The sequence below is a fragment of the Siniperca chuatsi genome, linkage group LG9 (assembly GCF_020085105.1).
Source record: "Siniperca chuatsi isolate FFG_IHB_CAS linkage group LG9, ASM2008510v1, whole genome shotgun sequence".
NCBI lineage: Eukaryota > Metazoa > Chordata > Actinopteri > Centrarchiformes > Sinipercidae > Siniperca > Siniperca chuatsi.
In genome coordinates, this window is record NC_058050.1 from 25,862,669 (window position 1) to 25,875,653 (window position 12,985).

At 40.5% G+C, this 12,985-nt stretch overlaps 2 protein-coding genes across 4 annotated transcripts in view; one reads left to right on the forward strand and one right to left on the reverse strand.

Moving 5' to 3' along the window:
- Window positions 1–198: 198 nt before the first annotated feature.
- fbxo43 (F-box protein 43) lies at window positions 199–5,062 on the reverse strand. Of its 2 annotated transcripts, none has more exons than XM_044207144.1 (6): window positions 4,930–5,062; window positions 3,041–3,906; window positions 2,170–2,922; window positions 1,519–1,621; window positions 1,032–1,226; window positions 199–832 (listed from the first exon to the last, which is right to left on the reverse strand). In XM_044207144.1, exons 2-6 carry the CDS (start codon window positions 3,835–3,837, stop codon window positions 584–586), a joined length of 2,097 nt encoding a protein of 698 aa, XP_044063079.1. In that variant the 5' UTR covers window positions 3,838–3,906; window positions 4,930–5,062; the 3' UTR covers window positions 199–583. The 2 variants fall into 2 exon arrangements, with proteins under 2 accessions (XP_044063079.1, XP_044063080.1); XM_044207145.1 differs by lacking the exon at window positions 4,930–5,062 and adding an exon at window positions 4,000–4,563.
- LOC122881234 (sperm-associated antigen 1-like) overlaps window positions 5,054–12,985 on the forward strand; it is a 16,244-nt gene continuing 8,312 nt past the window's right edge. The window contains exons 1-12 of one of the 2 annotated variants that reach the window (XM_044207140.1): window positions 5,054–5,182; window positions 5,486–5,633; window positions 5,956–6,115; window positions 6,241–6,363; window positions 6,450–6,520; window positions 6,736–6,848; window positions 6,962–7,067; window positions 7,268–7,398; window positions 7,648–7,754; window positions 8,166–8,301; window positions 10,145–10,597; window positions 12,478–12,577. In XM_044207140.1, coding sequence (XP_044063075.1) covers window positions 5,488–5,633; window positions 5,956–6,115; window positions 6,241–6,363; window positions 6,450–6,520; window positions 6,736–6,848; window positions 6,962–7,067; window positions 7,268–7,398; window positions 7,648–7,754; window positions 8,166–8,301; window positions 10,145–10,597; window positions 12,478–12,577 — 1,646 coding nt within the window. In that variant the 5' untranslated portion in view covers window positions 5,054–5,182; window positions 5,486–5,487. Of the gene's footprint in view, window positions 5,183–5,485; window positions 5,634–5,955; window positions 6,116–6,240; window positions 6,364–6,449; window positions 6,521–6,735; window positions 6,849–6,961; window positions 7,068–7,267; window positions 7,399–7,647; window positions 7,755–8,165; window positions 8,302–10,144; window positions 10,598–12,477; window positions 12,578–12,985 lie in introns of those variants that run through there. The other variant, XM_044207141.1, reaches the window with a different exon arrangement.

Below are 12,985 nucleotides of genomic sequence, written 5' to 3' on the forward strand. Positions count from 1 at the left end.
AATTACTTTATTCTAAATTATTCACATAATTTACATTACTATCACTTACATGTAGTAAAAGTCAAATGAGAATGACATTGTTGCAGTTAAGACAAGGTAAGGTCATACCACTAGATGGCACCAAACACTGACAAATTAATTTGTGTAGATGACAATGGAGACTGTCTGAAAAGACAAATGAGACAAGTGACACATATATAAAAAAAAATATCTGATTTATTTTAAAACTGCTCTGAAAACACATGATAAAAGTTGAAAATCTCAGGAATTGCAAAAAACATTATGTACAGTTGGTCAATGTGTATGGAAAAGTACATCAACAGCAAAATTCAGTCAGCGCACTGCTGGTGAGACTTCCTTCACATTTCATAAAAACACTTAAGAACTGTGTTGAAAAAAAAAAGAAAAAGGGGGAAATACAGTACATAGACAGGCACAAAGACACATTGATAAGTACAGAAGTTGTTCTCATGTACTGGCTTCAAATCAGTTTCATTGTTGCTAGGCCTCATCTTCACCAGTAAGCCGAAAAAAAGCTAAAGTGACTTCGGCACAGCAAAGAGGAATACAGTTCACTTTCTGCTCATAGTCTCCTAACGTTTCGCTTGCTTTGAGCGCTTCCTGGAAGAAGTATGTCCTTCTTGCGACGGCCGACAGACTGGCTGCCACACTCTCTGGAGCCGTGGAAAGCACACAAGCAGGCCGTGCAAAACTGGAAACCACAGTCAGCTCTGCTACACACACCCTCCCCTTTCACTGAGTGACACCTTGCGGGATGCTGACAACGAGGGCAAGGCTTGAGGCACTCGTCGTTGAAGAGGGTTTTGGCAACCTGAAAGAATTTTTTTTTTTTTTTTTAATGACTTGAAGTAAATATTTGTGAACTTCTCTCAGCAGTTCAGTCAAGTAAATTAGAAATCCCATTCACCTTCCACTGAACAGCAATCAATATGACATTTTAAATTAATACTTATATCTAAATATTACATATAATGACTAAGGAAATCCTGTGTAATTGTTTTAAAACTCACTTCTAGAAATTTATCCCGTTTGCCTCTGCTGCCTGAATGTAAGGTGCTGTGCTGTAACGGGGTTAAAGTGCTATTCCCTGACTGCGGGGTGCAGTAGCTGGAGGTCCTAGACTGGGCCTGAACCATTTTGAGGGCCGACCTCTTAAGCAGAGTGAGTCTGGTCTCTGCGTCAGGGACATGGACAGAACCACTGAGCTATAAGACAACAGCACAAAGAAGTTAGAATCTCAATTCAACCATTAATCACTGTTAGTCAATATCCACATTGACAAGCTGGATGACAGTGAAACAATCATTCAAATTGAATCACATCGGACAGAAAACTGCTGTTGCACAGGTCTCTATGACATGAAGTTTTTTTTACACTGTTGACCACACACACACCACCCATCAATGTAACAGCAAATCTTTTTTCTTTAATAGAAGACAGCAAAATGTGTCTTATGTAACACCCGTTAAACAGTGGCTAATATGGCAAATCTCCTACCTCAAGAGCAGCCTCCACCTCACTCAGGTGGCTTCTTCTCTTAAAACTAGCTCGCTTGTCTTGTTGGATGATTTCATTCCAGCTCTTGCACACCTGACCACACCTGCCAAACACAAACAAATGCATGCATGAGAAACCCTTTAATACTAGCTGTGTCCTTGACTGTTCATCAAGCCTGATGTTTTGAGTAATAATCAGGCTTAACGTTATTTTAATAAAAATACAAAAAGCAAGTTTTGTCTAAACTTCAGACATAATTTGTACGTTTTACAAATTTAACTGTTCTGCTCTTCAATACTAAACTGCATTGTTACATGTCTTGATTTGATGGTTTACTTGCATACATATCATTTAGACTAGTGTAATGCCCTGTACTTTGGTCTAAGCTAACCATTAATGATATTCTGTATGAATTCTACAAGATTTTGAAGAGTTAGATGCATTCAAATTAAAATCAATTTAGAACACGCTGCCATCAAGTAATCATTATCAGTTAAATGAATGACAAATTGGGAATCGAGCTACTTAACCTTTAAGAAGTAAGGAAGGCGTGCTGAGTTACACAGTAGATGAAACAAAAATATGAAAGTAAAGACTTTACTTTGTATGAGTAATGGCAGCTACGTTTTGTTGAAAACATGAACTCCACACCTGTAGATGACCTCAGGGGTGAGGTGGCCGAGTATGAGAGCCAGGATGTGCCTGAGGTTCCTCTTTTTCAGCTCTGTGAGTATGTCCACCTTCCCCAGGCCCATCTTCCTGCCGATCAGCCCTGCCAAAGGCATGGTGGTCCTGAACATCACCGGGGTCTTAACCAGTGCTGCTGTGGACTTCAGCTGCTCCTTCAGGCTTGGACTTTGGCCAACAAACATCAGGGCTTTCTGCTGGCACATAGCATGAACCAGCTGCAAAGCTGGAGTCAGAGAAAGATTGACTGGGGTTGTCCTGAGAGGAGTTACATCTGGATTGGCAGGAGCTGTGCTAAAAGGTGTCATGTTTTCTGGCTTGGTGGTGGTCGCTCTTAGTGGGGTGGCATAGTCTTGTTTTGCAGAGGACAAACTATCAGAAGTCATGCCATTACCACACTTAACAGAAAGGATGCTGCGAGGGGTGGCACCGTCAGCAAAAACATCTTCTTTAGAATGGCTGTGACACGGATAAAGATGTTCATGCTTTCTGTCCGTTGGGTCTTCCTCAGACTGAGAGCCTCCTTCTTTAAGTGTAGAAAGCCTGTGCTGACGCTGCAAACGGGAGCGCCGCTTTGCCTCTGCCAGATTTGGCGTTTCACAGTTTCCTCTGGAGCCAGAGAACAGGAGCTCCTGAAAGGAGCCATCATGATCCACCGAGGAGTCTTGGGATTTATCAAGGGTCAGGGAACTGAAACCACTGTCCTCAAACACCGACCTATTCCAGGATTAGAAGGGGGTTAATACAGGCACGTTTTCTGATGTGCTTCTCCAACTATTCAGCTGGCAAAATTTACAACAAAATTTGGAAAGCCAAGTGTCAAAAAAGCACGTACCTGATGTACTTGGGTGTATGTGTGGATGATGGTGTGCACAAGACACTTGAACTGTCATATACGTTATTTGTCACGCCGCTGATTGGTGATTGAGAATTTTCCTTAGATGAGGCAGGCAGGAATTTACTAAAGCATGGAGTCTCAATATTAATTTGATCAGAGGCAGAAATGCTCTCACTGAAATCTGCATCTGAGAATGAAACTCTTCTCTCAAAACTGGAAAGGTGACCAGAGTTGAGTTTACCATCTTCAAGAGTGGAGGTCCTCACCTGCGTGAAGAGGAGACGACGTTTCCTACCAGACAGCGGATCCTGCTCCAGTTTTAAAGTGCTTGGTGCCAAAGCCCCCATCACAGTGTCTAGAGAGTCCAACGATGCACTGAGCCAGTGGTCAGACCTGACACTGATGGAGGATTCGGTCTTTCTGGTGCATGGTGATCTTCTGTTGTCAGTTTTGACATCTGTGGTGGGTTTGCACATTAGAAGTCTGTGTCGTAACAAGGCATCTCTTTTGTATACTTTAGGAGTTTCACACCAGCTAACTGCTGATGGCTGCTGTAATCCCCTCAAAAATCCAACTGCTTCTTTGGTCCTCTCCTTAGGTGTGACGGAAAGCCTGAGGTTCTCTTTAGGCGTTTCATCGAATTCTACTGGAGACAAAGAACTACAGGAGTCAACTCCACTGATGCTCCGTGGGCTCTGGAATAAACCTGAGTAACCACTGTCAGAGCAGTCTTCATAACAGTGCTGGCCTTTGCCGCTCTCAAGGTAGACGTTTGATTCAGGAGTGCACTGCATTTTCCTCCTCCTGTGTGTACTTTTTGTCCCAAACACAGTAGTCACCAAGTAAGGATGATGTCAACTGACCTGCAGACAACAACACACAGAATAGAGAATAAGGCTAAACTAGCTTAAACGTTGCCCGTTATTTCTTATTTGGTGATGTCATGTTGGACTCACTTTGTGATAAGAGATGAGCCAAGTGATAAAACAAAAATGTCGAAAGTCTTTCAGTTGTTCTCAGCGTATATATACTGTTGGCAGCAGTTGGTTAAACACAAATGGTCAAAAGAAAGTCAGCTGGTTCAACACCAAACATTCTCAGCTGTTTCATCAGCGTTGCTATGAGAGCGCGTGTTGTCGATTTAAATCCCCCGTCGCGTGCTCTCCGTGATGCCGCTATAAAGTGAGCTATAGCCGCCAAAACGAACAACCGACCTGACAGAGGACCCCGGGGATTCATACGAGGGTCAACAAGGGGGTGTACCACTTTAAGACTATTTATTTCCGGTGACTTAACAGCGGTTAACGTATGGACAAAGCGGAGATAACAGTAGACTCAGTTGGCAATTCAGTTTGGTCTGCCGTCACCTTGCACAAAAAAAGCGCAATACATATGAAGGGATGTAGAATGTATTATAGTTAACGGCATTCAAGATTAAGCAAAAAGTCTTCATTTTACATAAAAACCAAACGCATTGTCCGGCTCCACAGACATCCTTGTTAGAGCAATTAGCTGATGTGATGAGAAAACACCTGTGTCTATTACCGAGTTAACTTGTATAGTGGGATTGATCCACTTAAAAATCTGATTGCGTCTCGTTACATGTGTCTGTGTCAAATCACCCACGTTGATAAACGTAACGTTAGCCAATGTTACAAACTCAATACACGGGGGGGGCTGGAGCCAAAAAAGAAAATGTTACACCTAGTAACGTGAGCACTATATTCAACATAGTCTGGCGAATTGACGAGTTATCACCGTAACTAACGTTAGCTTCCTAAAAATCACATCCCCTGCTAGCCAGACATATAGTTAGCAGCGTCGTAAATAGCGAAAAAACATATTTAGCATTAAATATAGACTTTTATTTTAGAAAAAATACTTACTTCTAAATAAAACTGGGCTGTCGGCAATGTTGTTTCCTCAGGCTCAGTTCTAGGCCTCAGCTTGCACCCCTCATCGTTGTTTCGATTTGCTACATGTTCATCTAAAAGCAACTACCAGCCACGTTTTCAAATTTGGAGCCTACTGTTAACTCGTGTCACGTGTTTCCGCTTTGGCGTGCAGCTTCCTTTCGTGTGTGGTTGCCATAGTAACAGACCCCGCGTTGCGGTTGAGAGTTTAGCCAAACAGCAGCAGGTAAAGTTACTTCTTTTAACTTTAATAGTATTAAGTTTAGTTAAGAGGAACACTGAAATTTCCTAAACGAAAATTCTGTCTTGCCTTAACGTTAAGCCTCAAATACGAATATATAACTCACATTTCATCATATTCTGTAGAGCTACTTAACGCTAACTTTATCTAAATTAACAATAACGCAGTAGCGTTGGGTTAGCTAACCTTAGTGAGTTAGCAAAGGTTACATAACATTCAGAGCTACACAGTCTATTAACAGAACAACATGTTTGACAGAATAACTGAGTAAACTGAAATTCATCCCAGGCATGAGTGCAGATGCAGTTTTCTCTCTTCAAAACCAGTCCACCACCGTTGACTATAGCGGGAAGGTCCCTGTAGAGCACCTGGACTATGATTACATTGGAAAATGTAAAGATGTAAAATACCTGGAGAAGATCTTGAGAGTACTGAGGTAAAAGCCACATAACTGAGCTTGAGGTGTGAGGAGGCAGAATTGATTTTACATGTTCATCAAATATTCTATTCCTTTATATTTGTACAGAAATTGTATATTTATATATATTGTTGGCGCGCTTTTTTCCATTAAGATAATTCTCTCATCATGGGAGAATGTATATGCAATATTGAAAATAGATTACATACCACCTACCACTTACCATCGTTTGCAAAAGGATAATATAGCACATCATAACACAATACAGTCTGATAAACTTGACTGAAAAGATTGCTAGGAATTTGGGCTTTCAGAAAATAATGTTTTACTTTGTGTTAAGGTCTGGCGATGAGGGCATTTTTCCTCATCTGATCAAGTTCTGTGAGAGTCACTTGGAGAAACTGGACCCAAGGAGCCGAGCTCTCAGGAAGGAAAACCCTGTGGCCACAGCAGCCACCCTCTCTAAAGATGAGTGGAGCCAAATTGTTAATGAGTTGGAGGTATGTACATTGTAGTGTCATTTTGTTTTTATCTATCTTGCTGACTCCCTGTTTCCTTCACATATGGCAGCTTCTCTGTAAATGAGTCATAAACATTTTAATATTAAATACTTTGTTCTTTACAGACTTGGCAAGAAGAAACCAAAAAAACTGAGACTTCACTAAAAGAGCAGTCAATGTTTGATGATCTAGTGAATGAAAACACGCCACCTATAAGAGGTTCCAATTGCTCCATTCCACTTAGTCAGGTAAAAATTGTCTCCAACGATGTACGTAACCATGTACATTTATGTATTCAAGAAAAATACTAAAATTAAGTCTTATGTCATCACAGACTTCAGTTCCAAAAGAAAAGAGAAATTCTTCAAAACGCGCTCTCCCACGTGATTATCGAGAATGGGACAAGTGAGTAATTTTGTCTCTACATTTTTATTCAGAAGAAAGAACACACTGTTACAGCAGCTGCAAGCACTGTACATACAAGTGTGTTACTTTTGTAAAAAGGCCTTAGCTAAGCTTCTTTCATGACAATGATCCACAGTTAAATGGTTGACGCTGTTCTAGAGCATCATTTTGCAGAATATCTTCCCTTACCCAAATATATTTCACTCTATTTCCAGGTTTGATGTGGAAAAAGAATGCGACAGAATAGATGGAAATGTGGTCAAAAATGATCCACCTGTCATTATAAACACAGGACACCCCAAAATCAAGACTAAAGTGGATGCTTCAAGTATGTATTATGTATAGCATCTCGTATTTATTTTGTGGTCTTTGCAAAGCATTCTGTATACTTCAGTTGTGTGGGTATGTGTCTGAAATGTGTGGGCTCTACAATACATCCAGTGCTGACACAACAGGAGAAGCTCCTTCTGGCAAATCGTGAAAAGGACAAAGGCAATGAAGCTTTCAAAGCAAACGATTATGAGGAGGCAGTTGTATACTATTCCAGGTCAGGCTCTTAAAACAACTAATTTATTATAGAAAGCATTTAAATCTCTTAAGGGGATTATATTATGTTGCCTGGCATTTAATTAGACTGCTGTCATTCATTGAAGTCTGATTTCATTCCCATTTATTGTACCTCTAAGTGTTTGTCCATTAACCTCATTATAAATAAAGGTCTGTTTTATTTTTGGCCTTCCATTACAGGAGCCTTTCCATTATACCAACTGTGGCTGCATACAACAACAGAGCCCAGGCAGAAATCAATCTCAAGCACTGGCACAGTGCTATGAGAGACTGCCAGAGGGTACTCGAAATGGAACCAGGAAATATGAAAGGTGCTCTCCTTTTTTGTACAGTAGCACTTACAGTAAATGGAGTTACAACAATGTGTGTAAATAGAAATATGATTGTAATGTTGGCATCATTTTATGATACACTACCTCAAAACCCAGTTACTTTAGTGAAGCCCCTTTTGGGATTTTCTGTTTTTACATACTACATTTGCAGCTTTACAGCACAGTATTAAACAGAAGCTTTGATGTATTTAATGTCTATACTGTATGCGATTTATTTTTCATCATCAGCCCTGCTACGTCGTGCCACTGTTTATAATCACATGGGCAACTTCCAAATGGCTGCTGAAGACCTGAGGATGGTGCTAAGGGAAGAGCCGCAGAATGCTGCAGCCACTGTAGGTGATAGAAATACTGAGGCATGATGATTACATGCCAGTAGCCTTTTTGTCCACTAGGTGTCACTGTATTTGTGTGAGATCAGGCACTTGAAAACAGATTGCAGCTGCTGCAAGGTATTAATAAAATCATATGTAGTCTGTCATTACTGTAAATAGAGAATGATGTAGCTTTTTCCAATGTCCTGTGATAGATGGTGAGCCCAGGATGTATTTTATTTATTCGTCACCTTTGAGGACATTGTTTGTATGTCCTTTAATTATGTATTAGGGATTTTAAAGTACTGTAGGTGAATGGGGAGAAGATGTTCCTTTTACATTAACACACAAGCCTTCACTATAGCTCAGTATGGATGATTGTGGTGTTAGTAGGTGTTTGCTGACTTACTGTGTGAATTATTTGTGGTTTAGCAACTTCTGTCTGAAACTGAGAAGAAGATGAAGGAATGTCAACCAGAGCAACAAAGCAAAGGCAAAAAAATCCTCATCCAAGAAGTAGAAGAGGAAGATGACATCAGTAACAATGAGACAAAAGCAGAACAGACCGGTGAGAACGCCTCCATAATTAAAATCTATCTCCTTGATTTACACACACAGGCCCTGTTTACACCTAGCATTAACATGCATATTGGGTGATCCGATCATAATAATCAATCCAATCACACGGCTAACTAGCTAACAGCAGCTAAGTTACAGTTAGCAGCAGTAAGTGGTTACTTTAGCAACAAGTAAAGTATCTGTCCATCAGGAAACTCTGTAAATCACAGAGAGTTGAGGCAGAGCAGCCGGAGAACATCAGAGGGAAAACTAGAAAATATTTTCTCCATAAAATATGATCGTTTCACCAAAATCAGTGAATAAAATTGTTAGACAAAAAGTTGTGTTTTTGTACAGTAATCAGTGAGGCCCGGCCCCCAGAAACACTCTGCTCTGGCGCCATATATCGTTTTTCCAACCTAATTCTTGTCTCATTTGTAGTCTGATAAACAGTAAATTCATCAAATTCAGGTTAAAAACAGCAATGCATTTTGTCTTTGCAAAAAGAAATGATGTACATGTTTATTTGCATATAGAGCGGGTGGTCACTCAAGACGCATGTTAATGCCAGGTGTAAACAGCCTTACACAGAGACTATAAAGTGACCATTTATAATTCCCTGAATCCATGCAGAAATCTATCTATGATCAATTTAAATGGAGGTAATATTCTCTTAGCTATATTTACCACAACATGGACAGTTTAATTAGATTGTCTATTAATCTGCATCAGTTATGTGTTGTATAAAGCAGGATTTTGCAGTTGTTAAGCAGAAAAAATATTGTTGTATCAAGGCAGTGCATTCAGTAACAAGCCCTTATTCACCAATTATTTCTACTGATCTCAACTTAAAAACTAACAACCAAATAAAGAACCTAGTGAAGTAAATCTATAGATCTGTGATGGGTAAAATTATTAAATTTATTTAGTTTTACAGTAGAGTCTGACCGATTATATTTGCAAAGTTGATACTATTACTACTAATTTTAGCTTATTACAGAAATATTGGTGTTGAGATATACTGTATGTCAACCAATCAGTAACATAAAATCATACTATAGAAATGCAAAAGATGTGTTTGAGGTAGTTTAGAAACAGTGTCATCATTACATAGTTTTTCTACCAAAGAGAATTTACAAGTTTATTTTGTATTTTAACTGTAAAATGTAAGGGAAAGGACATGTCTTTTTCATACTTTTTTGTAGCCAAATTTAAAGTATCCTTCCCTCAAAAATATTTTTACTTTATATATTTATGTTAAAAACGAGTGTCAGCTGATAAACCGTTTTTTAAACTCTAAAATATCGACAGTTGGCCTAAAAAATCCAGTAATGGTTGCCCTAGTTTACAGAACTTAAGTGAAATTTCTGTTTACTGTGAAAATTTAATATTTCGTGAAGCCATCCATATTTTTACACCACACTGTAGTATGTCTGTATATTTGTGCTTGATTTAGTCCCTACTGCCTGACATAGGATTTGCCCTCTAATCCACTCGTGATTTATCCAAAACATCTGAGGAAGCTTTAGCAATTCTGGTAATAGTAGGGCAGTACTTTTCATCACAAACCCTTCTGTCTGCCTGTACTATAAATAGAGGAAACACCCCTTGTCCCTCTGGGTAAAGTTACATACTATGTGTGCGTGTGTTATCCGCCCTACCCCCACCCGGCGCTTTCGTAATTCACTGTTGAGAGTGGCTGCTTCTTGGAACTCCCTCTTTGAAGTGGCTCTGTGTCATGTGTGTCCAACCCTCCCCCACTGTGATGTAACCGCTGACTCCTTCCTGTGGGTGTGTCTCCCCCTTCTCTCTGTCTCTCCCTCTGCCTCTCCCTCCCTCCCTCTCCCTTCCAGCTTGTCCGGTTGAACCTAGCCAGCCTGTGGGAGGGGAGGAGAGCTCAGCTGCTCCTGCCGAAAGGGGAGACATGGGTAACGCTCAAAAAAAGCCCCACAACAGAGGGGACGGGGGTCCACACAGTGAGTTCAGCAACTCCCACCATGGACACTGGAGGGGCAAAGGAGCTAGCTCTGACAAGTACAAAGTCACGCAGGAGTCTAAGGAAAAGGTAGCCAATGGAACAAGCAAAAGGGGCTCGACAGCTTCAGCCCAGGCTGATCAGAGCAGCAGTAAGGGAACTCCGGCTGGAGGAAATGCATCGGAAACTGTCAACCTTGATGCCCCGTGTGGAGCCCTGCCCCCACCTCTGGCCCGGCTAAAGAATGAAGGAAACCTGCTGTTTAAAAACGGACAGTTTGCCGATGCACTGGAGAAATACTCACTAGCCATTCAAGGCTATACAGATTCAGGTAGGGTGGAAGAGTCCTCATGGCTGATGGCTGTTATTGTTATTATAGTCTGAGGTGGCTAGTAGTTCAGTCCCATCGTGTGTAAGATTTTGGTTGATGTATGATATTGGAGAGAAGTTAACTATGCGCCTCCATGTCAGTGAACATAGCCTCTAGCATTCATACTGACATCAGTGCGTTATAAACGTGCTGTGACATGGCCCATAGTTTAACTGACTCATGTCTCATCATCAGTCTCGCCCATATTTGAATACATATTGCATTATGATGTTTAATTATCAATGCTCTTGAGACTATTTCCTGTAACTGGCCAATGCAATTGTAAATCAAAGGTCATGACCTTGCTGTTATAATGCTAGTGCTTCCATTTAATTTTTGTTGCTTTATCACAAAGCAGGGTATAACAAAAATAAAACATCAAAAATCAAATTTTCCATGAGAAATTATACCTAAACAAGAGAAACAATCTCTCCAAGAAGCAGTCCACATTAGTATACATACGGTCTAGAAACAGTAACAAAGACTCTAATATCCAGGAGTTGAAATGTTGGGCCATTTGTTGGTGTATTGAGTGACTTTGTCCCTACAGCGATGCGTCACAGTGTGGCCGTTGTGGTGTATACAGACAGTGTTTCTGTTTTAGCCTCAGCCTGGTGCTAAGCCTCTCAGCTCAGGTCTGTCCAGGTCACATGACCACTAACCACTCACTGTGAAATTGAATCTGTAGGACTGAAGCTATAATTCTCACCAAAAGGCAGAGTGTGCGATTTGATAGAGGGAGAGAAACTGCTGCCTGTCAGGCTCGTCCACCATCAAACGTACTCTCCCTGTCTTTCTGTGGACTGCCATAATGTACTCACTACCCACTGTGTCACTGGATGTGAAAGTGACTGCACATTGGCATCATCCAAGGTCCATCATGTGACTGATGTAGGGACGAGATGAGGATCCATTATTTGAACTAATTTAAACCACTTAATGTAGTGTGTCAATGGTCCGTCAAAAAGAGACATTTCCAGAAAAACTGAATATTGATATTCAAACTGTCTTTTACAGGGTCTCAAAGTCGTGTTTTGATCTGTATATGGATGCCCTAGTTTATACCTCTAACATACTGTACATGCTCCATTGTCACAGTAACATCACTAAGTGTGAGCAGTTGCTGAGACATCATCATCACTGCCTCACTGTGTCATCATCCATAATCTAATTTCATCCAATGAGGTGGCACGCTAAGCTGGCTGTATTTAGTGTCGCAGAAGAATGTTGCTTTGTCTGTGATATAGGCCTGATTTGCCTGTGTCAGTGATAATGATGGTGAAAACAGAGTGAAATTCCTATTAGGCAAGTGGAGAGAGAGTAGCAAATACGCTGTGTGCAGTCTGTGTGAGCAGGCTGTTGAACTTTCAGGAGAAAATAGCCTAAAAGTGGTTTTTCAACTTGTCAGCTCTGGAACTCATAGTGCTACTCCTGTACAATAGCAGGATGTATTGGTATGTAGTGGTGGAGAAGAAGGTAGGCCTGCTGCCCGTTTTAGGTCCCAACAGTTTAAGGAACTTAAAATTTGTATCTTACCATTAAGTGGTTTTGAAAGTCACGCTTCATTGCAACACACACACACACATATATACAACACCAAAGGTAGAGTATGATGAGATATTGGCAATTAAACATTCCATTTTTATTTAAATCTATGTCCTTAGTAAAGCCACACTTAAGCCAGCCAGGAGGTTCTTTAAAGCCTATTTAAAGTTTTGACACTTTTACAGATAGTCTGTATGACAGTTCCTAAGGGATTGGCAAACTACACACACTGTTTGAGTTGTGTTTCCAAAGTGTTATATATGTTGTATTTGTGATATTTGTCTTTTTTTATGCAGGGATTGATAGTCCGGAGGATCTATGTATTCTGTATTCTAACAGAGCAGCCTGCTACCTGAAAGATGGCAACAGTCAAGACTGCATACAGGACTGCACAAGGTGAGAGAAATAATTAAAAGCGGAGTGAGAAGTAATGTTAGCTGCTGGGTCTTACCTTGAAAATCCGACACAGCTTTCCAGTTTTATTAGACAGCCTCATCGTTTAGCATATCACTATCATTCTATGAGGGGATTTGCACTGGGGTGTGTTGTAAGGGATTTTCATTCATCTCTTTAGAAGCAGTCTTACAAGCAGCAAACTCAGGATAACTTAAGGGAACCTCCCATGTGAAAACGTTTAAATACTTGGTATTTTTGTTTTAGATTCAACTTCTAGGGCAAACAAGAAATTTAGGTTGTGTGACACACATACAGTACACAACAGTACACATGTACACCAATACATACAGTACTATATACAGCAACACAAGAACACGTCCACTTTGAAATCTGTCACATATATAGATT